This window comes from Peromyscus maniculatus, chromosome 20 (assembly GCF_049852395.1).
Source record: "Peromyscus maniculatus bairdii isolate BWxNUB_F1_BW_parent chromosome 20, HU_Pman_BW_mat_3.1, whole genome shotgun sequence".
NCBI lineage: Eukaryota > Metazoa > Chordata > Mammalia > Rodentia > Cricetidae > Peromyscus > Peromyscus maniculatus.
In genome coordinates, this window is record NC_134871.1 from 44,286,313 (window position 1) to 44,309,821 (window position 23,509).

Consider the following 23,509-nt stretch of genomic DNA (forward strand, 5'->3'; position numbering starts at 1 on the left):
GATGGGGCAGAAAAACCTTTCCTTGGCCTTCAGTGATCCAGCTCCACAGCCTAACCGAGAGGTGACCCCCGGCACTGGGAGTTGGGTGCTGGCCTTGTCAAGCACAAGATGCTGTGGGTTGAATGTAGCTGATGGGCTCATGATAGGTGTCCGTGGATAGGTGTCCATAATGAGGCAGAGTCCCTGCTGGAAGAGGCTGAGATGAGCTGTGTGCAGGCCAAGAAGGTCCTTGAGATGCTGTTGATCCTTGGAGATAGGCATACAGATTGAGAGGAAAGATGGCTAGTCCATTGCTGGGGTATTGGGGAAGGACTGAAGGAGGACAGTTCTGGGCGTCTTAATCCCTGTTCGATTGCTATGAAGGGACCCCATGGCCAAGGCAGCTCTTATGAAAGAAAGCTAGCTGAGGGCTGGCTTAACCGTTTCAGAGTTTTAGTCCATTATCGTCATGATGGGGAGCCTGGTGACATGCAAGCAGGCACTGGAGCAGTAGCTGAGAGCTACATCATGATAGGCAGAGAGACTCCGGGCATGGGATGGGCTTTTGAAACCTCAAAGCCTACCCCCAGTGACACAGTGACACACTTCCTCCAACAAGGCCACGCCTCCTCATCCTTTTAAAATAGTACCACTCCCTGAAGACGAAGCATTTAAATATGAGCCTATGGGGCTCATTCTTTATTCAAGTTTATCGTCATTCTTGCTCAGACTGCCGCCGTGGGGGATAGTCTGGAAGAGCCAAAGGTTGTCATTGGAGGGAGCTTGGGGGTGAGGGAGCTTTGGCCTGGGAAACTAGGATGTTGCGGATGACCATAGTGGATGAAATGGTAAGAGCTGTGGGTGGGCCCCAAGGCTGGGCTAGGTGTGACCAGAACAGGCAGTGTGCAGACCTGGGCCAGGCTTCTTAAGAAGGGGGTGTGACCTTGCTCCGGAGAGCACGTCCAGGAGGATGGCTGCCTTGACTCAGAGCTAGTCTGATACTCTACTGGCCAGTGGGGCTAAGCTGATGGACAAGTGACAGATGGGATATATGGTGAGCTGGAGCCCAGGCCAAATGTTGAACAGCTTGGGATAGCTAACCAAGAGAGGTGGATGGATGGGAACTTCAGGAAGAAGGACTTTATCAAGGCACAGGAGCAACCAAGGGAGGAGAGACCTTCAGAGGGGTTGAGCTCATGTGCCAGGTCTCGTGGTTCTTGGGGCTGATGTACCTATGCCAAGCACTACCTCCCTTCAAGGACTTGTGTCCGGCGGGAGTACTGGAGGGGAGCCTGGGCTCCCTGGAAGAAGCTGTTCTGCCCGCCTGGAAGTACCTAGTTCCTGTGCTTTCCAGCAGAGGGCACCCTCGCTCGCTTTTCAGAATTGCCATGATGGGCTATGTATGAGTGACAATCTGGTTACCTTGGGAGGCAGGCAGATGACCCGTGTGGGCCATCCTCATTGGAAAAGGCAAAGGAACTTTGTCCAAGTGCCAGCATGGAATGAATGGGCCTGGAGTGGGTGTCAGGGCTGGTGTGGGTCGAGACCAGGGTGGCAGCAGTGGCTGGCCAGGCTGAGCCCCTGCTGCTGCTGCTGCTGCAGCTGCTGCTGCTGCTGCTGCTGCTGACCCTCCTCACCACTCTGACCCCCCTCTTCCTCTCTGCTGCCTTTTCCAATGCTCCCCACTAGTGCTGAACAAAGACATCGCAGCCTGCCGCACGGCCACCATCACAGGCACCTTCAAGCGACCGTCACTGCCCGAAGAGGAGAAGCTCAAGCTGGCCAAGGGCCCGCCCCCCACCTTCAACAGCCTCCCAGCTAATGTGTCCAAGCTGCACCTGCACAGCTCACCCCGCTACCCCGGTGGGCCACTGCCCGACTTCCCCAACCACTCCCTCACCCTCAAGAAGGACAAGGCCCCCAAGTCCTCCTTTATCGGAGATGGAGACATCTTCAAGAAACTGGACTCAGAGCTGAGCCGGGCCCAGGAGAAGGCTCTGGACACGAGCTACGTGATCCTGCCCACGGCCACGGCCACACTCCGGCCCAAACCCAAGGAGGAGCCCAAGTACAGCATCAACATTGACCAGATGCCCCAAACCCGCCTCATCCACCTCAGCATGGCGCCCGACGCCAGCTTCCCCACCCGGAGCCCACCTACCCGTGAGCCCCCAGGTGGCGCGCCCCCTGAGGTGCCCCCTGCCCAGCCCCCACCACCTCCACCTCCACCACCACCCCCTCCACCCCAGCAGCCCATACCCCCACCACCCACCCTGGAGCCTGCACCCCCCAGCCTGGGGGACACAGGGGAGCCTGCGGCCCACCCAGGACCCAGTTCAGGTGCCGGGACCAAGAATGAGAACGTGGCCACCTTGTCAGTGAGCTCCCTGGAGGTGAGGGTGGTTCGGGGTCTGCAGAGCAGAGATGGGTGGACACCCCCGCCCCCCAGGCAAGGGCTGGTGCTTTCCAGGCTGTGTAGGTTTAGGGCATGTCAGAAGTGGGTCCGGCTGGCCCAGGGACAGAATCCTTATGCACTCACGCCCATTCCACATAGCAACAGTCTCTGTGGTCAGCCTAGTGCTTTGTACTGCCCCTGCGCCTTGATCAGCCCGTAGGACATGGGTCTGAGGTCAGGATGGGACCCTCGGGGAAGTTCCTGCCCCACCCTAGGATGTACCACCATCTGTCCTTCAACCTCTTCAGTGCAGCTAGCACCCTGAGTTCACTGTTAGGGGTCCAGCTGTGTGGCCCCAAGATCAGGTCTCCTTGACCGGTGTATAGCCTGGTTGAGCTGGACACTTCAGAGGGAGGGCAGGGACGAATAGGCCTGGAGTGGGGGGGGGGGGAGGCCCCACTGCACCCAGAGAACTTGGGGTAGCCTTGGCGTAAGGGCTCTGAGACCCCATCCCCATGTCATCATTGTCCGGGGGTTTTCCTTTGGTCTCAGCACACCCTCCGGACCCAGAGCTGGGCCTCTGTCCCTAGGGAACAGGCAGCCTGGGTACTTGATACACCCTCAGCATGTCCCCTGAAGGCAGGTTGGTGTCTCCCCAACTGTCAGGCAGGGGGGCCTGGATGTGTGGTCCAGGCAGTTTTAGGGAACACGTTGCCCATGCACACAACCCCTTTCTCCTGCAGCGGCGGAAATCACGGTATGCAGAACTGGACTTTGAGGTAAGTGCGGGTGTCTCTCTCTCTGGACAGACAAGCCGGGTATGCCAGGGCCTTTTCAGCACGTGGGAGTTGGGGAAGGGCCCGAGGTCAGAGCCCGGGGGCCAGCAGCAGGTGGGACAAAGGGGTGGCTGTGGATGCCCATCCTGGCTCAGGACTCGTGGCCCCAACCCACAGAAGATCATGCACACACGGAAGCGGCACCAGGACATGTTCCAGGACCTGAACCGGAAGCTGCAGCACGCGGCTGAGAAGGAGAAGGAAGTGCCAGGCGCAGACAGCAGCAAGGTCAGGAGGGTGGGTGGGCTCTGCGCCAGCCGCCACCAGCTTCTTCTGCCCACTTCCTTCCCACCCTCACTCACTAGATTCCTGGTTGGTCTTCCCCTGCGCTGGCTGTCCCCTCCGATGTACAAAGGGCAGGGCAGGAGGAGCCTGAGCCCGGCTCTGTCTGGCGGGTCCATTCCCACAGTACTGACCCTGGCCCCATCACGGGAGCTTCGAAGCTACCGCCAAGACTGGGGCTGCTGGGATACGGGGGTTGCTGCTCTCTCTGGGAATCCCTCCCTAAGAGACTTCCTCTCTCTCCTCCCTTCCCTCCCACGGACTCACACCCATTCGCCCCTGCCCTGCCTACGTCGCTGGGCACCGAGTAGCCAGAGAAACAGCAGACTCCCAACAAGAGGGCCTGGGAGAGCCTCCGCAAGCCCCACGGGACGCCCGCCTGGGTGAAGAAGGAGCTGGAGCCACTGCCCCCTTCTCCGCTGGAGCTGCGGAGTGTGGAGTGGGAGAAGGCGGGTGCCACCATCCCACTGGTTGGCCAGGACATCATTGACCTCCAGACCGAGGTCTGAGCGGGCGGGCGGTGGCCCCGCACCGGGCCAGGAGGTGGGATGCTGCTCTGCCCGCTCCACCATAGGACGGGCACAGATGCGCTCGCGGTGGCGGGCCGGGTCCAGCCCCGGCCTCAGGGCGCTCAGAGGCGGCCAGGCAGAGGGCCCGCGGTGCTGGGACCAGAGCCAGACACAGGACAGGAGGTGGCATGGCCCGCGGGCACAGGGCTCCAGAGGCCAGACGGTGCCTCAGACTTTGCCCTCCTTGGGCAAGCCCGAGCGGGCAGGCGGGCGGGTGGACGGCTGTGGACACGGACAGGCCTGGTGTGGCCAGCGTCCCCAGGATGCCCCCACCTCAGCCACCACTGCAGAGGACTGCCTGTGGCCCGCCAGCCTGGCTCCGTTTTTTAGACACCCCTATCCCTTGGGAAGCAGCCAGACCCCCCCCCCCACTCCCTTCCAGGACCCTGGGCCCCTCCCAGACCCAGGCAGAGAGCATGGTCCTGACCCAGAGACCCAGGGGCTGGACTGAGACCACTCTGGAAAGAGGCGGGGTGGGGAATCTATTTTTTCTCTCCTTTTCTTTTCTTCAATAAAAAGAATTAAAAACCCAGTGCTTTATAGTCTGTTCGTTCTCTGTAGCAGCCTGGCCCCACTCAGTGGCAGCTCCTGCCCTGTGTGCTTGCCCTGCCCTGGGGGTCTGCCCTCCCCTTACATGGTCCTCTGAGGCTGGATGTACCTCAGTTCTCCACCTCAGGAGCATTGGACTCCCGGGCCCCTGAGTCACCTGGAAAGGACGGAGCTAACAGGTAACAATAAAAAAATTTAAAATAAAATAAAAGCCGGGCGGTGGTGGCGCACGCCTTTAATCCCAGCACTCGGGAGGCAGAGGCAGGCAGATCTCTGTGAGTTCGAGGCCAGCCTGGGCTACCAAGTGAGTTCCAGGAAAGGCGCAAAGCTGCACAGAGAAACCCTGTCTCGAAAAACCAAATAAATTAAATAAATAAATAAATAAATAAATAAATAAATAAATAAATAAATAAATAAATAAATAAATAAATAAACTTGGAATGGTGAGAGGAAATAAAGTGTGTGTAGCTGGAGTCTAGGGTTCTGCCTGCAGCCTTCCAGAGCCCACCTTGGAGAGGCCTGCCCCACTGTTATGCACAGCCAAGTACTGACTCCCGTTGTCCATCACTAAGTACTTCCTGTTCCCAGGCCATGGCAACCCTGCCCATCCATGGGGTGCATGTGGGAGGGAAAGGTGAGCATGGTCAGATCACCAGAGGCTTTAGAACCACCAGAGCCGCCTTCCCGATGCCATCCCAGCTTCAGCATTGCATTTCTCAGAGCTTCCAGCAGGGGGCAGCCGAAGCCACTCAAGGAGTCTGGCTGGGAAGCCCAGAGGCCCCTCCTTTCCCCAACTCTGGGACTGCGCAAACCTGAACTTCTGCAGACAGAACCCTTCCGGCCTCTCCTTCAGACCACAACTTGAGCTGGAATGCAGATACAGACCACTGGCCCTGAGGGGTATATGGAGCCCCTGGCACCCTAAAATATCAAGAGCTGGAAAAGGAGGACAGCCCGGTATGGGTTGTTTTCATACCCTCATCTGAATCTTCATTCCTATGAATCTCACTGTGGGCATGTCCTTGACACCACACACACACACACACACACACACACACACACACACACACACACACACACACACACAAGCATCCTTTTTTGCAGGCAGAGGCAGGATTAGCACTGTCGGCACAGTGACTGCAGTGAGCTCAGGTAATTGTGATGACCACGCACACCTCTGGGTGCACAAACATGGGTGGGTGGATGGCAAGTGAGAAGTTGGCATGTCCAGAGATGCCCAGAGAAGGGCATGCAGAGGCCAGCACAAACCCTAGCTACAGACCACAAGCAACAACAAAGCAAAACACAAACAAACCGACACACCACCTACCATGCTTTGGTGAGATTTGGCAACAAAACATAATCCAGCCTTGACCATGCCACGGCTAATGTGACCTGTGTGCACCTGTGCACATGTCTGCCCTGGAAGGCTTCTGAGCCTCATCACAGCGCCTCCTGCAGGTTATATGGAATGTCACTATCACACTACACTGCACAGTCTGCACAGAGACCCTGCCTTCCAGACCTGGAGGGCTTCCTGTGAGTTGAGGGACCGTGGTCTCCTCCCCACCCCTGGCTATTAAACATTAAAAGAAGCTTGGAGGGCCTATGGGCGCAAATGGAGAAGGCCCTGAGGTTCCAGCACCCTGCCTATGCAGGCAGCCTGTACATGTGGGCCAGGTCTGGGTCCGGAGGGCTGAGCTCTGCTCAGACTTTACCACTGTCCTCACGGAGTGACCAAGCATCCTTAGCCAGCTCCCTGACGTCCCTGACCCTGCCCACTCAGCACCACCAGCAACAGAACACAAAGCAACAAGGAGTACCCCAGCCCCTCACGCCCTCTGCATGAAGGGAGAGACTCAGAACAGTGGAGTTGAGCCTCTGTCAAGATGCAGTGTGTGTCCAGAGGCAGCGCCCTCCTCCTCTGCAGGCCCTCCAGCTCCGGAGGACTATTTGTGCTAAGAGATGCCCAGGACTCATGGCTGCCCAGGATTCTCCCGCCTCCTCCTGGAGTGACTCACCACAGAAATTGCTGTCTACTTCCGGCCTTGGCAGAGGAAGCTGGCCAGTGAAGGCTCTGCTCCATCAGCACCCTGGGCCTTGCTCCAGCGGGGCCCACTCCAGCAGGCTCCATGTGCATTCCAAGGGGAGTCCTGTCCTGAGTGTTGCCTTGGCCCAGAACTCTTGTGGGGACAGGGACCTTTCCATGGACCTCTTTCAGGCCCCTTTGCTCTCTGGAGTGCTATGCTCCTGACACCTGGCAAGCAGGGGCAAATCTTTTTTTGGGGGGCGGGGGGATGTGGTGGTATTGTGTTCCCCAAAATATTGTGTACCTTAATAAACTTATCTGGGGTCAGAGAACAGAAAAGCCACTAGTTAGGCAGTGATAGCACATGCCTTTAATCCTAGCATTCCAGAGGCAGAAGTCCATCTGGGATCTCTGTGAGTTCAAGGCCACATTGGAAACAGCCAGGCATGGTGACTCATGCCTTTAATCCCAGAAAGTGAGCCTTTAATCCTAGGGAGTGATGGTAGAAAGCAGAAAGGTACATAAGGCGTGAGGACCAGAAACTAGAAGCATTTGGCTGGTTAAGCATGTGGCTGGTTAAGCTTTCAGGCTTTGAAGCAGCACAGTTCAGCTGGGATTCATTCTGGATGAGGACTCAGAGGCTTCCAACCTGAGGAAACAGGACCAGCTGAGGAACTGGCAAGGTGAGATAGCTGTGGCTTGTTCTGTCTCTCTGATCTTCCAGTGTTCACCCCAATACCTGGCTCAGGTTTGATTTTATTAGTAAGAACCTTTAAGATTCATGCTACGGGGGAGGGGGGGGGTTGAGACAGGGTTTCTCTGTGTAGCTTTGCGCCTTTCCTGGATCTCGCTCTGTAGACCAGGCTGGCCTTGAACTCACAAAGATCCGCCTGACTCTACCTCCCGAGTGCTGGGATTAAAGGTGTGCGCCACCACCGCCTGGCACGGGGGCAGATCTTATCTACAGTGAGGAACAAGACTCCGGGTGATTAGAGGATGCTGCTGGCATCCTAATGGTCAGGAGGGGCTGTGCCTGGAACTTGACTCTCCTGACAACATTGACTGGCCCTGATGGCTGTCTTTCCCAAGGGCACTGACACCATCCTCAGTTGCTGCTACCACCACAAGGCACCCCTTTCCTGTGGAGCCCCAAGCTGGCTGGGCCTCTAGAGAGATCTATCCGGGTTCTTCTTGCATGACTTGGCTGATCTAGCCTCTCAGTACCTCTGCCACCCATTTTAGCAACCTGTTACAAGAGACACGACACTGGGAGTGACCGTTACTGGGCTCTCTGGGTGACCCATAAGCTGCCTGGTAACCTTGTGGACATTCAGGAAGCCAGGAGGAGCTGGCTCTGTCATCTCCCCACCTGCCATCATTAGTACTCGCTTGCCTTAGGGGAACCTGTGGGACTTGGGATGATGGTGGTCACCATGATGGCTGGAACACTATAGGGGCAAAGGTAACGGTGAAAGTGTGATTTATAAGGCATAAAACTGGAGATTTTACTAGTGATGAGGGTGGTGGTGGTGATAATAATGGTGAGGTTGGGGGTGATGGTGACGGAGATGATGAGTGTGATAGTGTGATGATGATGGTGATGGAAAGGGTAACGACAATGGTAATGGGGATGCTGATGTCATGATGGTAGTGGCAATGATGTTGGTGAGGTGAGAGTTGTAGTAATGGTGAGGATGGGGATGGCATTGATGAGGATAGTGAGAGAAATGAGGACGGTGAGGCTGGTGATGATGGCGACGCTGCTGGTGGTGGTGATGCAAATGATGGGGATGGAACGATGGTGGTGATGGTGATTATGATCCTGGAGTTGATAGTAACGATGGTGATGAAGATGATGATGGTGGTGGCAGGGTTGATAACACCAACAGATAGTCATGATGGTAGCGGTGATGGTGCTGGAGATGTAAGGGTGGCGGTGATGCTGGTGGTGGTCGTGGTGATGGTCATGGCTGAGGCTGTGACATTCCTCCCAGTGGTGCTGAAGACAGTAGCTACTGTGGTCTCTGGGGCTGATCCTTGTGCTGGTGAGATTAGGACCCGGGTTCTCGCAGTTCATTGTTCCTGGCTCCTACAGACTGGAGGATGTGAAGGAGGTGTGTGTGTGAGAGGAAGGGACACATGAGGACAGGAAGGCTTTGCGTCAACTGGGGGTGCAGCCAGTAGGAGCAGCTGCCAGCAGGTACTGAGTTCTTATCAACACCCACACCCCTCCAATCCGGAGGATGCCCCTCCTTACCTGGTTCCGTCTGTTCATCCCCCTGTGACTAATGTGAACACTTCTGAAAGGGGGCTGTGAGTTGCTCTAGCCCCTTTCCATAATGCCTCGCCCCTACAGTGACCTCTCTTCCACTTCCTGGGCCCAATTTGGCAAAGAGACTTCGCATCTAACCTACTTGCCTTGTGCTCCATTGTGTGAGTCTTCCTGCTGTCCTGGAAAACTCTATCCTTCAATGTCATCGCGCGCCCACCCCACCCCATTCTCCTCCCCAGGTCCTGCTTCCCAAGGGCTGTCCCCAGATGGGAGCAAATGTACAAGATGATCCTGGATCTAGGACTTGTTCCAGAATCTTCTGCTAGATAGACTTTCCCTTTTTTTTAACTCTACTCTGTTATGGCCTTGGGAAGTGAGTGGGGGGCGGGGGCTGTGCTGGAGGATGAGGGCTGAAGAGGTGCCAGCTCCTTGTGGCTTCCTGAATGCCCATGAGGTTATGTGGCAGCTGATGGATCACCCAGAGAGCCCAGTAACTGTCACCCCCACCCAGGCTCAACCACCTCTTGGCTTTCTTCGTGGTCAGAGGTGGCCAAACAGTACTCTTAGATAGACGTAAAGTTCTGTGGTCTTGGTTTGCTCTGCGCTCAGATTCTTGCTGAACCAACCCTGAGGAGGACTCTAGGACCCTGGAGGCATCTCAGACCTGGCCTCCGAGTACCTGCCCATTAAGGGTCCAAGCACTAAGGGTGGCCTCTACTGCCTCACTGGCTACCAAGGGATGATCAGGGAAAGGGGGTCAAGTCTGCTTTTCACCATGCCAAACATGCCCCCCCTGGGTCTAAGATTCCCTACTGGGATCCTTAGTCCTCAGGGACTCCCAGGGCTTCAGATTTTTAACGCAAAGCTTCTTGAGTAGTCGAGAAGCTTCGGGCTCCCCTTTGTCAGGCCCTAAAAATAACCAGGCAGGAGAAACTCTGAGCAGCTAGCAAATGTGCCAGCCAGCACCCCACGCAGCGGAAGCACCTCCAAATAAGGCCTAGGCAATGAGGAAGACAGCACCCAAGCTCATCACCACTGACGTGGATTCTAGAATCTTCCCTCCCTGCACCTCAGAGTCTCTCCTCCCCACAGAGCCTGTGTGACTCAGGGGCCTGGGAGCCTGGCTTGTTCAGGGCGCCCAGAGCGTACTAGACAATTCATTACCACAGTTTGATCTTGGGTTCCTGGAAGTTCTGTGGTCAACTTGGGGACCTTAGAAGCTGCTAGCTGGGGTTGTAAACTTAGAGGTATGGAGTCTTAGGACAATCAGTCACCCCTTCCCAATCTCAGTGGACATTGTGTGGTCTCACTCAAGTACCATGGGGACCCAGGGCCTTCCCCTCCCCACTCCCTTGGCCACACTGGGAAATGGGACCAGATGGATATAAGGAGGCCGGCATGGATGGGACATTGACACACAGCTGTCCTCAAGCAGAGGAGGTGTTGCTGGGCTCCTTATGGCTTCCTGGGAACACCATATGGACCTCACTCAAGGATGGGGGAAGCTAGAGGCAGCACCCCCATTAACATCTTCCTATCCTCTCTCTTGGGGTTCCTGGCAGGAGTGTGGAGCTACAAGCCAGGACTTCCGCGTTCTAAATGGCCTCCGTGGCCGAGCCTCACTGAGCTCACGGTGAACATGGGCCTGGGGCCACTCCTCACTGGCTAGCACTGGCATGTACCCCCACCTGTCTTCTGTGTCTGTTGGTGCAACCCAGGCCCTGCTGAGGTTCAGCGTTCTCTCAGAGGCTCCTCCGCTTGTCCCTCCATAGGACAAACTCAACCCCTACTGGACAAAAGCCAGAATGGGAGAAAGAGGGGGATGGACATGGCCTGGGGTGAGTAAGAGTGAGTGAATCAACCTTCCTTCGTATACCAGGCTTTTCTCAGTCTCCCTGCATCTGCAACAAGCACCCTGCCTCCAGACGTTGCTAAGACCTCCCTCTGGATAGCTTGGCATGGCCTGGCTGTTATTTATTAAGTGGCGCTGTTTATCCTACGAGAGAAGCCACGAGGCACAACAAACCCTGCTCTAAGAGTTTATTAAGGGAAGGGAATAAAAAAGGTGTGCATAGGTCTATGGAATGACTGTGCAGGAAGAGAGGGAAGGAATAGGTGGAACCTGCTTTTATAGCCCCCCCCCCCGCACATGCGCATATGGCTCACATAGCTATGCCACACATGTGTGCAGATTACGTGATCACGCAGCACATGGATTACATGGGATGTAATCCTAAGCGTCTTGCCTGGCTACTGGAAAAAGCATGTGCGGTCATGTAGCTGGGGGAGTGGTTAGGAATTCTAGCATTAGCCCCACCCCTGATTCACCCCTGGTGTCTCCAAACTCATCACGTGCCTTCTTATGTACGGCTGGTTCTGCTCAGGACATGGACCTTGAAGCATGCACACATGAAGATGTGCTCAGAGGAGGCCCTCGGCAGCGTAGTGGCTGAGAGGGACCCTGGAGCACAGGACACACAGGTATGTCCTAGTAGGGGTTCCCATGGAGACTCCCAAGAAGGAGTCAATGAGGACTGAGTCTTCCCACGTTTGTCCCCTTGTGCTGGACCAAATGGAGGGGTGGTGAGGGCAGATCACTGTGACAGCTTCCAGCATCCTGAGGGGCAGGACCTGGACCACTACCATTGTTCCACTTTGTAGAAGTGGGCTGCTCCTCTTCCTGCCCCAGAGCAGGTCTCCTGTGCATAGGCCATGAAGCTGAGACAGCTCATAATTTCCATTTCCAGACTGACACCAAAGCAAGAGCTAAGACCGAGTGCTGTCTGGTGCTGATCTGGGCCTGGGCTCTCCACGGACCGGCAAATATGAAGTGTGTCTGTCAAGGCGGCTCAACACAGGGTCAGGGTAGGAGAACTTCGTCTCCCTCTCAAAGCCACACACATCCCAGCATCCCAGCTACCACACTTCCCCACCACCCAGCCTAGAGTCCCCACTGGGCCCTTCACCCAAGGCTGTCCCCACCCCACACTTGCCCATGCCCCCCTTAACGAAATCCTTCTCAGCAATTAATCAGGCTTTTTTTTTTTTTAAGTCACTTTTAATTCATTTGATGTCTTTGGGAATCTACTTCCGACACATTGCCTTACAGTGCTCACAATAGCCTCTCGTTACTCTCTGACTGACATGTCGGGTCCCCCCCCCCCCCCGTGTCATCCCCAACATGGGAACTGTGTTTTCTCTCAGTCACCTTGCTCAGGAAGCCACTGCATGCCCCTGGGGGCCCCTTTGCTAATTCCAGCTTCTGCTCGTCACTTTCTTCTTTGCCTGAGTGCATCAGTGAATACCAACCACCAGCTCAAGCTTGATTCCTCCCACGTTAATTGTTAGCCTTTCTTAGCGTCTAATATAAGCATTTTTAGGCCATCAGCTTCTCTCAACATGTCACTCGAGTTCCATCCTACAGGTTCCCATACGCATTATTTTTACCATTCGGTTGTAATTATTTTTCTAATTTTATCAGGAACCCTTCCTTGGGAAGACAAGTTAGTTTATACATGTTTTAAGAGTTCTAAACTGTAGGATTTTGAAAAACAAATCTAGCAATTTATGATTTTTTTTTTCTGACGGGGTCTTTCTTCTTAGGTAGTTCAGAATAAGTCTGGAATTCTCGATCGCCCCGTCTCCCCTTCTCAAGTGCTAGGATCAGAGGCGTACACCCCTACTTGTGATTCCTAATTTAACTAGCATGCTGGTAAAATGTAGCCTGTGTGACAAATGCTCTGTTGCATAAGATGTGAGCCTCCTCATAAATATTCCAAACACATTTTCTCAACCCAGAGTAGAGCATTTTCATTAAGTCAAGATGGTCAGTTTATGGCTCAAATCTATACTTCTGTGATCTTATAAAATACGCTTCCTGTCTTTGCTTTTTCACACACACACACACACACACACACACACACACACACACACACGCACGCACGCACGCATGCACACACGCACATGGCTCGTGGTACTTTTTCAGGGGTGATGAGTGTCTTTGGTAAGCTAAAGAGATGGCTGCTAGCTGGGAACCCCTGCATAGCCTGAGGAAGGGGCTGGTCACAGAAAAACCCAAGGCAAGACTAGGGAATGGAGACTGCCAGTCTCCTGAAATGTCCAGGACAGGAAAAAGGACTCAAGGCAAAGGTTAAATTGGTCCCTAGTGGCCAACCAATTATTTGAGATGGGTGTATGCTCAGAGTTCTGCAGGCTGCAGTCCAAGATCAAGGTGTGGGCAGGGCTGGTTTCTCCTGAGGCCTCCCTCCTTGGCTTATGGATGGCTCTTCTTCCTGTGTCCTGGTGATCTTCCCTCTGCCTCAGTCAGTGATTTATTAACCATGCCCACATAATGACACCTCCATGAAACTCCCAAAGGACAGGGATCAGGAAGCTTCCAAGAGGCCAATCATGGAGTCCCCTAAGTGCTGCACCTAAGGGTCTGGGAGCGTGAGATGGGGCATGGGAGCCGAGTGCTCAGAAATCCAAGCAGACTTTCCACAGCCGGGCATCTTAGGGGACAGAGCTCTCAGCCTGGCGGGGTGGGGGTGGGGGTCTGACACTCCAGGTCCAAGGTGTGGGATGGAGCTGAAGGGCACCCAGCTACTAAGGACACAGCCTCTGCTCTTCTGGTGGCGGAAGTGACTAGTCAGCCAGGAGACTCTTTCCTGCTGTTTTTCTCATAACCTTTTGGTATTTTGTATCTGCTCAACCATTCAGTAACTGCAAAAGACATATGGAAAATTTCCACTGTCATAGTGGAAAATTCCCTGCAGTCCTGTCAAATGCTGCTTTGTGTGTTTTGAAGAATGCAAGATGAGGACAACTGTGTCTTCCTGGGGTGCAGAGGTTTGGGGTCGTTCTGAAGCAGCCATCTCTCGGGCAAGGTTGTTGCTTTTGACTTCAAGCCCACCCTGCCTGAGACTAACATGAAGCCCCTCTGTCTTTTGTTGTTATTTCCAGGGTATTTTCCAGGGGACAGCACACCGCTGCGCTTAGAATTCAGTCGCACCGGCTTTGATAATCGTCTGCATTTGTTGAACTCACATCTTTTGGTTGTCTCCTCCACCCTAGCTCCCTAGGTCTTTCCACCTTCTATGGTAGCTTTGAGAAGTCCCTCTTCTGGATTGTCTGCAATAATTGTATCCTGTACGCACTTATTTCGGATGCACTCTCATCTTGTACTGGCGTGGAGAACACACAGGCTCCTTCCGTTCCCTCTTGGCTGTTCTGCATCCTATTGGCCAGAGGAGCTAAGATGTGTCCAGGAGGTACCGGCACCACACCCGATAGCACAAGGACCTCAGAACGTCGCTCTGGTCCCCGGCCTCATCCAGGGGCTCTAACTGATGTTTCAGTCCTGTATTTGATAACTCTGCAAGTGGGACGTTATTGTCTTGATTCTGTAGGAGGGTAAGGTGCCACCTATGTGTGGACTTCATCTAGGTGCACTGGCTGAGGTCCCAGGCTGATTCTCTCTCTCTCTCTCTCTCTCTCTCTCTCTCTCTCTCTCTCTCTCTCTCTCTCTCTCTCTCTCTCTCTCTCTCTCTCTCTCTCCTTCCCTCTCTTCTTGAGTCAGTCTCCCTTGTTGTTAATGATCGAGTTAACTACATCTACCCAATGGCACCTTCTGCCACCGGCCTTTGAGAAGCCTCCGGTTTTCCTTGTGTCCCCATAACTCTGCTCCCTCCTGTAAAGAATTGCTATAATTTAGTTGATGTGTGGCTCCTGTTCAAAGGCTTCTTTGAAATTCCTGTGACCATTCCAGGCATAGAAAAAGATGCCAAGAGAGTGTGGGGAGTGTGGTGGCCCATGCCCAAGCTTCCCTCCCACTGGTAGCTTGCATAACTGGGGCCCAGTGATCGAAGCACAGCTCATTTCAATATTGCTCTATATCTTAATCCATATCTTAAAATTTTCCACTAAGCACATTTTAAAAGCCACCCATCTGGTTGTTACGTGTGCATCCGATCTGTTACTTTTTCCTCTTTTCCTTTCTCCTCATGGGTTATTTTAATTAAAAAAAATATATAGCTGAGCCCATAGCTCAAATTACACAAAACTATACTCAACAGCTTTCTCGTCACATGGCAATGAACGTGGCCATAGGTTCTTGGATTTCACCATTTCATTCAAGTTTAGCAAAGGCGCCATTTACATATGCACAGGGAAGTGCGCATTTGAAGTCTTCAATGAGCTTTGTCAAGTGTGTACTCATCTGCTCCACACTCTGTGAGTTGGGCTTGGGTAACTATAGCAGTGAGCAGGACGCAGCACAGTGCCCCACACCGCCTATCCTGCTTCCTGTCAAGCTCTCTCCCGACAGCCGGGCCTGGCTTTTTCTTAATTCTTCAACACTGTAGTTGAAACCAGGGTGTCACACACTGTAGGTGAACACCCTACCACTGAGCTATACCCCGCTTGCCCTTTCAGCCTTGAGTCAGGGTCTCAGAAAGCTGCCCAGGCTGGCCTGGAGCAAATGGTCCCCTGGCCTCAGCCTTCTAGTCTCTGGACTTGTGCAGTTGGCAGACTTTTCAGACAGGTGTATGTGGTGTATGTGCACACGTGCATGTGGGTGCACATACCCCTGTATGTGCGTGTGAAAGCCAGAGGAGGACACTGAGCATCTCCCTCTACTGTTCTCCACATTATTATTATTATTATCATTATTATTTTATTATTATTTTTGCTATTAGGGTGCTGGATTTAAAGTCATCTCCCCCTTGCTCTTACCCACTGCACCATCTCCCCGGCTCTAGGCTGGCGTTTTTTTCATCTAGGAATCTGCGTGTGAAGTTCCTACCATGACTTAGCTTGTTGAATGTTTTAGCAAACAAGGGCCCATTGTTTGAACACATCAAAGTTAATCCACTCTTCTACTGAGAGATATCTCGGTTGCTTTTAGGTTGGGGAAGTTATGAATGAAGCCCTTGTAAGTTTCCAACTCCTTCCAGTAAAAGCCGTGGACTGCAATGTCTGGACGAGAAGGTCAAGGCTGTATCTTGTTTGTCTTCCTCTGTGGCCATTTCACCTGCCTTTTCCTGATCAGCGTTTGCTGGTGTCGTGCTCTGCCTTGTGTTTTAGTGGTTCTCGGCCATCTTACCACACACATGGTGCCCATTGCTGGTTAACTTACTGTTCCTCCACTGTTTCCCAGCCCGGGCCCAACCTCTTCATTCTAAAAGTAATATCTTTTGTAGAGCAAAATGCTCTGTGAAGAGCTTTAACTTTTCCCCCCTTGGCCTGGATGTGCTTGTGTGTATGTGTGTGTGTGTGTGTGTGTGTGTGTGTGTGTGTGTGTGTGTGTGTGTGTGTGTATTGACCTAAGAACTTACTGCTCAATTCAAGGTCATTCTGGTTTTTTCCTACCATATTTTAGGAGTTTTTAGTTTTGCACACTCTAATGTCCATTCCGATGGTTTGGGTTTTGAAACAGCATCTAATTCTTTAGTCCAGGCTGACCCAGGAACAGAACATGTAGCCCAGGCTGACCTCCCGCTCATGGCACTCCTCCTGGCTCAGTTGCCCTAATGCTAGAATTACAGGTGCTAGCCACGCCCCCTATACAGCCAATCTGATAACTTCATTTTTAAATTTTTAAACAATTAACCTTTTCTTTTAGTTTATGCGTTGGGTGTTTTGTTTGCGCGTATGTCTGTGTAGCAAGTGTGTGTAGGGCTTGCAAAGTTCAGAAGAGGGTGTTGGATCCCCTAGAACTAAAGTTACAGGTGACTGTGAGCATGTGGGTGTTCGATGATTTTTGTGTGGGAGGGAAGATGAGAGCATCCGAGCTGTGCTCTGCTGCCTTGGCCCCTTCGTCCGAGCTCAGGTGGCTGCAGGAGGCTCCTTCTGGGCTCCGGGTGGCTCTGCCCACGGGTTTGTCTCCGATCAACTCTGCTGCCTTGGGCTTTGATTGTTTCTGTCCCGTGTCTTTCTTTGATGCTTCTGTTTCCTCTTGCCTTGTCTTTCTCCTTGATTCTTTTCTCTGTCCTGATTTTTTTCTCTCTTCTCTGTCTTCTCTGCTTGGTTCTTGTTTTTTTGTCTTGTTTTTCTTGATTCTTCTGTCCCTCTGCTGCCCGATTCTTCTGTCTTCTACTCTTCTGTTGTGAAGTCTCCACTTCCTATTCACTGCATTGCTTCTCAGAGCATGGTAACCATGGTTGCTTATGCACGGTCTTTGAAAATTCACCCTCGGGACCCTGGCTTGCCTGATGTTCTTTCCCCTGCAGCTGTTGGGGGTTTTCCGATTCTTTACAGATCATGTAATTTTGGGTTGCAAAACTGGCTTTCCAGATGGGGGCCTAAGGTTCTTGGCTCTATGAGGCATCTGTGCAACTGGCCATCTCCAAGGTATCAGGCACCTGGGGAACAAAGAGAAAACAGAAAAACAGGGGCACCCCCTGCCCCCCCCCCCCGCCGAGTCCCCGCTCCTGCCTCTTTGGACTGTGTCTTCGGTGTTGGTACAGCTCACTTTAAGATTTCCCAAGACTGGAGCATCAGACGGATGCACATAGAAGGCAGAGGGGCTTTCCCTCCCTATAGGAGCCATCTCTATCTCCTGGACCACAAGCAGGTGGTTGCTCTTGAAGCTCTGTCTGTGCCTGATGGCGATGTCTAGGCTTTAGCTTGCCTGTGAGTACTGGCCCGGAAATGCCACAGAAAACTGAGACCTGGGACCAGCCCAGAGCCCTCTGCAGCTGTGCAGTGTACCAGCTGCCCTGCCTCCTCAGGTCCCCAGGATGTCCGTGTGAAATTCAACTGCATCTGGCAGGAGAGATGCTTTGCTCTCAGACCCAGTCCCCTTCGCCGCCCCGTGGTCCTTTGTGCGTGCATTCCCCACGCTTTCTCTAGTTATGGCAGACACACGCTCGCCAGTGTTCCTGTTGGACACACCCTCACACAGGCCCGCTGTGGCCTGGCGTAAGAACTCACTGGTCAGCGGTGCTATGTGGGTTTCATCAGGTCACGTGGCGTCAGGCTGTACTCCAGTTGTCCCCTGAGGTGCACTGCCACCCTGCCCACACCAGGCATCAGCTGACTAGTCTGACTTGCCAAAGAAGCGTGGAAGGATTGGGGGGACCTTGTTCCTGCCATCTCTCCCCTCGTTATTCCCAAACTTCTTCTCTCCCTGTGGTCATGGGCCCCGAGTCTCCCATGCCCACTGTGCTCTTGACCCATGTCTCTGCTGGAGGTACTGCTTGTCTTGGCTTGTCTGTTCTGTAACCCACCTGTATTGGTTACTTCTCTCCTTGCTGTGATTGGACACATGACAGAACCAGCTTTAAGGAAGGAAGGGATTAGTATGTCTCACAGTCCAAGGGATACAGTTTGCTGAGGCAGGAAAGGCGGGGTGGCGGGAGTGTGGTGCAGCTAGCCAGTCACATTGTACCCACAGCCAGGAAGCAGGGTGATGAGTCCTGGTGCTCCGCGTGCTGTCTCCTTTTTACTCAGTCTGGAACCCCAGGCCACAGGATAGTGTGTGCGACCCCTATTCAGGGTGGGGCATCCCTCCTCTATTAAACTTTTCTGTATTCATCCTCATAGACACACTCAGATGTGTGTTTCCATGGTGATTCCAAGTTGAGTTGCCCATGAAGAACCATCACAGCATCATAGCTAATGCTGATGTCTTTGGATCTGTCAGTACACACATGCCCAGCTGTGGTGATGCTTCCCAGGGCACTGGGTTGCTGTGAGCCACCTTCTTTTTGTTTGGTTTGCCATAGCTTTTAATTTTAATGAAGTCGTGTAACTCAGGCTGCCTGAAACTTGTCATCCTCCTGCCTCAGCCTTCTGAGTGCTAGAATATTTTGTGCTTTTGGAGTTTGCCCCATACATTCTTTTTTACCCACAGGGGACAACAATCATCTCTATCTAGCAAATCCTGCTACCTTGGAAGCTGTTCTTCATGCAGCCCATTTTATCCTGGTGCTGGCTTCACTGTAGCATTCCTGGAGACGAGGCCAGTTAGGTTTTCTGCATGTGGAGAGCCGGCGGCTCCCTTTCTAAAGGGACACTGAAGTACTTCTCCCTGCATCGATTACTTTTGCCTTTCTGCTCAGAAGTTAGTTTGGGTTTATACTCCTGGGCAGCAGTTAGGAAATGTCACTGTACTCTCAGTGACATCATCCAAAGCTGTCCGTTATTCCTGAGGGTGGGAATAGCCATTTTCAAGACTTTGACTTCTTTACATGATTTTCTGTTACTTGGTGTATATTGCTCTCCTTTAAATTATGGATTCGTGTGTTTCTTCTGTTTTGGAGAACGTCTCAGAATTTCATCTCGTTCTCTTTAGCCCTTCCTGGTGTGCTGATTCTTGTCCTAGTGTTTTGTGCATGGGTGTTCTGGCTGCTGTACTGTTCGTTGTGGGATCTGAAGTTCCTGGGAGCTGAAATTTGCTGAGACCTCTCTCTCAGCTCCCTAGGCGAGGCCTCTGACCCCTTGTCTCTAATTGTCTGTCATGGGTCCATTTGTGATTTAACCCGACCATCTATATGAAGAGGGCATATGGTGGGAGTACCTCTCTGCAGGGCAGCTCTGCCCCTGCCTCTTGGAATGGGTGGGTGCTACTGTCCTGAGGACCCTTTGGAGTCCTGACCTAGTGTAGCCTGGGTTCAGCTCCCTTCCCTGTGGGAGCCAGGGCCTGTCTTCTAACCCCAGCCCCACGTTCTCTTTAGTACCAGTGACCCTGGATTTCTCAGTGCCTTCCCTCACCATTCTTTTATCAGCTCACTGTTTGGGGGTCTTAACTTTCTCTAAGACTTTAGAATTTTCTAGCAATACATAAAAATACAGTTATTGTAATTGTGCCCAAGATGAAGGTATATTGTTGTCTTTGAGTGGGAGCATCTATCACACATGCTGTGAAAGTTGCCCACAAACTCATGTCCCTAGTACTCTGGAGGGACATGTCCTTCCCCTTCCTCAGCCCAGCCTCTCGTGGGCATCCCAGACCATGAACTGCCTTTCTTTTGCTGACTCTGCTCTCAGCTCTGTAGTGGGTACCTGTTCCACCCACCTATGACCTTGAGGTACCAGCCCCTAGGGCGTGGCCTTGGGGGCTAGTGTATGACCTGAGGGGCATGTACATCTCGCTCTCTTCTCTCCCTCATGGGCTTGGATGGTGTAGACTGACTGGGGCGACAGAAGCAGCCATCAGCAGATGATGAGTCTGTGATGAATTTTCCTTATCCTGTTTAGTGAGTTGTTCTCAATTTATAGCCTAACAAATTCCCTAACACTTCTTAAGCAGACTGCCATGGATATATCACAGTATCTGGCGCCCCAATGTGTGGGTGGGCTCTCACTACGGTCCTAGTGGCCCTTTAAGAGCCCACCTGTCCGTGCGGGCCAGCTTAATAACCCGGCCTGCTAGCAGCAGCTCAGATCCCACCCTCGGAGGAGGGCAGAAATTACTGCTCCACCCGACACCTCTCTCCCGTGACCTCTCTCACCCTGTGCCTGTGTTCCATGGCTGGAGCTGCGTACCCCTGCCCACCCCCGCTGCCCTCCAGCTTCTCTTTCTTGTTCTGGCTGCTTAGTCTGAATGTTGTCTGTGGGGCCATTCTGCTCCAGCCACACCGAGATTTGTAATTCCAGTGTCCACTGTAGTGGACAGAGCTGTAGCCCTGGGTTCTACCTGCTATCAAGGGTCAGGAGCTGGATGGGGTTTCTCTGAATTTAGAACTGACTCGGAAGTTCTGGTCCTAGGGGCTATCCAGGGCCTCTTCATCTCTTTCCTGCTTCTGATCACTTCTCAATCCTGCTGCCTCCCCTTTGGGGACGTGACTGACAGGTGTTGAGTGTCTAGTGATTTTTGGACATCTGATATGACCCAGCACCTCCACCTTGAACAGTCACAGTAGTCTGAACATCTCTTAGGAGGCTATGTGCCCCTGAAGAGCCACATCCAAGGCACTGGCTATATCTAAACTCAATTTCCCATCACTGGTGGCCATGATCCAAGAATATCCAGAGTCTACCCTGGTAGCCTCCATGGTATCCTAATGCCACTGTGGTAGGCAAGGGCACTGGGCATGGCTGGAGGACCTGAATGGGCTTGAGGAAGGTGACTTTGCTAGAGAGAGTGGGTATCCATGGGAGAAGCACACACCAGTAGAGAAGCGGCCAAGCTGAGAGTGGGAAGGCCGTCCCCAGAAAGCGGCAAGTCCCACCACGTCCTGGGAGTTAGCTAAGCAAAGGTGCTGGGCAAGTGTGAGAGGTTCAGTGGCCACAAGAGCGAGGTAGTTGATTAAGCAGGTTCATGGAAGACCTATCTGAGGGCAGGATGGATGTGGACAGGCAGATGATGTGGGTAGGCTTGTGGGACAGCCTGGGCCTGGCTGAGGGAAAACAAGGGTTGGAGAAGGGGCTGCCGAGGGTGGCTCCTAGGGGCTATGGTGCTGTAAGCCCCAAGAAAACTGTAGTGGAATTCAGCTGCCATCACAAAAGCTACTACTTGGAAAAGCCAAGGACTTCTCCAAAGGTCAAGCCATGGCTTAAGAAGTCTTGTGATATTTTAGCATATATATATATATATATATATATATATATATATATATATATATATATATATTTAGCATATATATATATATTTAGCATATATATATATATATATATATATATATATATATATATATATATATATATATATATTAGCTGGCTCCTAAGATGATTTTCTTGTGTGCTTCCAAGAACTCCTAACAGTGTATTTATCTAAAATGCCTATCAAGCATCCAAGGCCAAACGAAACAATACCTGTCTCCTAGGTCAGGCTGATAGCTTTATTTCTTGTGCAATTTAGGGTGAGACCCTCCTTTCTTATACAACCTTACTAATAGACCCCGAACTTTTTACCTACATTCTTAGGAATGTAGATGGAGCACATAGATCCCCTTTTGATAGACTAACCGGTCATTAGCACTCAGTTGACCTCCTTTTACCACTCCCATTTTGGATTGTAAAAGAAAGCCTGGTGGTCACTGCCTGAGGAAAATTCTTACCTTTCTTTATGACCCGTAAGAATTCAAGCCTGGTGACCTTGCTCAACCAGAGGATCACTATTGCTTGGGCTTATGATTTCTGGGAGACTTGGGGAGAATGTAGAGAACTTAAGGACGGAAAACTGAGAGGGATAAGGAGGATTTTGACCAGAGAGAACTTGTGGACGAGATGGAAGATGAGGAAGAGCCAGATGGAGAAGTACTAGCTGGTTAAGAACAAGATGAGAAGGACCTAGATGAGGCAGAATTAAGATGAGAGAATTAAGATAGAACTTAGAGGGAACAGTAGATAAAGGTAGAGAGAAATCAGGCAAGAAACGAGCTAGGCACAAGAACAGAAGTGAAGCTGTGTAGATTGGATTTTATCTCAGAGGAAAATTAAAGCAAATGGACTAAGAGCTCGGTGTGCTGAGATTCTATTTCCCGAAAATAGTCCTCGATGTTTGTAGTTCTCTCTCCTGAGCCCCTGGGATGTATAATATTAAGGCTGGTCCCTCTAATATTATACAAGACGTAGGCTCTTGTTTGGGTGTGGCAACACCTATTCTGAAGTCTCCAGCTCTTGCTGCCTAGTGGAACACTCTGGTAACTTCTGGTATTCTGAGTCAGGCACCCTTCCCGCTCCACAGCCTGTGGAGCTGAGATTAAGGGGAGAGCCGGCTTGGCCTGTTGCACACATGTCTGGGGAGAGGCCAGTGATACTCTGTGGCATTTAATAAAGATAGGACTCAACAAAGACAAAAATAAGGACAAGAGCAGACTCAGCTCATCACGTAGTGGGACAGCTCCACAACATCATCCCAATGGTTGAGGTAGAACCTTCGGGTCCTGGAGTCTGGGTCATGGCTGAGGGCCTCCAAATCTGCAGGAGAGACCACGGGTCCCACCAGGAGCTTGCTGTGAAGCTGATGGGCCCAGGGAACCCACAGTCTAGAGGGGAAGGTGATCCCCCACCCCCACCCGAGAAAAGCGTCTCCCACCAGGAAGCTCCCTCAGGTGCCGGGAAAGGCAGGCCTCAGCCACCCGAGGGTCCAAAGGCTCCACCCACTCACAGTTCTTAAGGATGATCACGTCGTCCTTTGTCAAGTAGAAGCAGAGGTCAGAGAAGTAGTCCTGAAGCAACGCCCCTGGGACAGCCAAGGAGGAGGTTGGCAATAGCAACCCTTGCCCTGCGAGAGCACTGGCCAGCAGGGGCAGCCCACCCCCTCACTGACATGGAGCTACGGACCCTGCAGTAGACCCAGGACACGTGACCCTGACCGTCCACTGTGGCAGCCCGGGAAATGGGACATGGGGTAGGGGTTTGAAGCAGCCGAGTCGGTACCTACCGATGAATCTCATGGCTGCCCCCTTCAGGGCCTTGTGGGGGCTGTCCAGATACATCAAGGCCTGGCTGAGAAACTGCTGGTAGTTGCCAAAGTTGCTTTCTATCTGAGAAGAGAAGACAGGGACTGCGGCCATATTGAGGGTCTGTGAGACACCTCACTTCAGGGACATGGCTTTCCTGAGGCACCCCCAGACACTGAACTCCACCTTCCAGTGCCTAGGGCCTGGAAGAGAGGTGGGCAGGCACCACAGTCCCACAGGGGATGTGGAG

The 23,509-nt window shown here is 52.6% G+C and overlaps 2 protein-coding genes across 26 annotated transcripts in view; one reads left to right on the forward strand and one right to left on the reverse strand.

The window, feature by feature from the left end:
- The window catches only part of Adgrb1 (adhesion G protein-coupled receptor B1), a 72,828-nt gene extending 68,235 nt beyond the window's left edge, over positions 1–4,593 (forward strand). For all 8 annotated transcript variants that reach the window (XM_076556077.1, XM_076556078.1, XM_076556073.1 and 5 more), the window contains 4 exons: positions 1,669–2,372; positions 3,118–3,153; positions 3,328–3,438; positions 3,804–4,593. In XM_076556077.1, the coding sequence (XP_076412192.1) occupies positions 1,669–2,372; positions 3,118–3,153; positions 3,328–3,438; positions 3,804–4,001 (1,049 nt within the window). In that variant the 3' untranslated portion in view covers positions 4,002–4,593. The remainder of the gene's footprint in view (positions 1–1,668; positions 2,373–3,117; positions 3,154–3,327; positions 3,439–3,803) is intronic.
- Positions 4,594–22,608: 18,015 nt separating this feature from the next.
- LOC102920454 (maestro heat-like repeat family member 5) overlaps positions 22,609–23,509 on the reverse strand; it is a 30,870-nt gene continuing 29,969 nt past the window's right edge. For 12 of the 18 annotated variants that reach the window (XM_016007744.3, XM_042264832.2, XM_042264829.2 and 9 more), the window contains 3 exons: positions 23,241–23,343; positions 22,965–23,039; positions 22,609–22,774 (listed from right to left, as the gene is read on the reverse strand). In XM_016007744.3, the coding sequence (XP_015863230.1) occupies positions 22,674–22,774; positions 22,965–23,039; positions 23,241–23,343 (279 nt within the window). In that variant the 3' untranslated portion in view covers positions 22,609–22,673. Of the gene's footprint in view, positions 22,775–22,960; positions 23,040–23,240; positions 23,344–23,509 lie in introns of all 18 variants that reach the window. The other 6 variants (XR_013046445.1, XR_006066123.2, XR_013046443.1 and 3 more) reach the window with 3 other exon arrangements.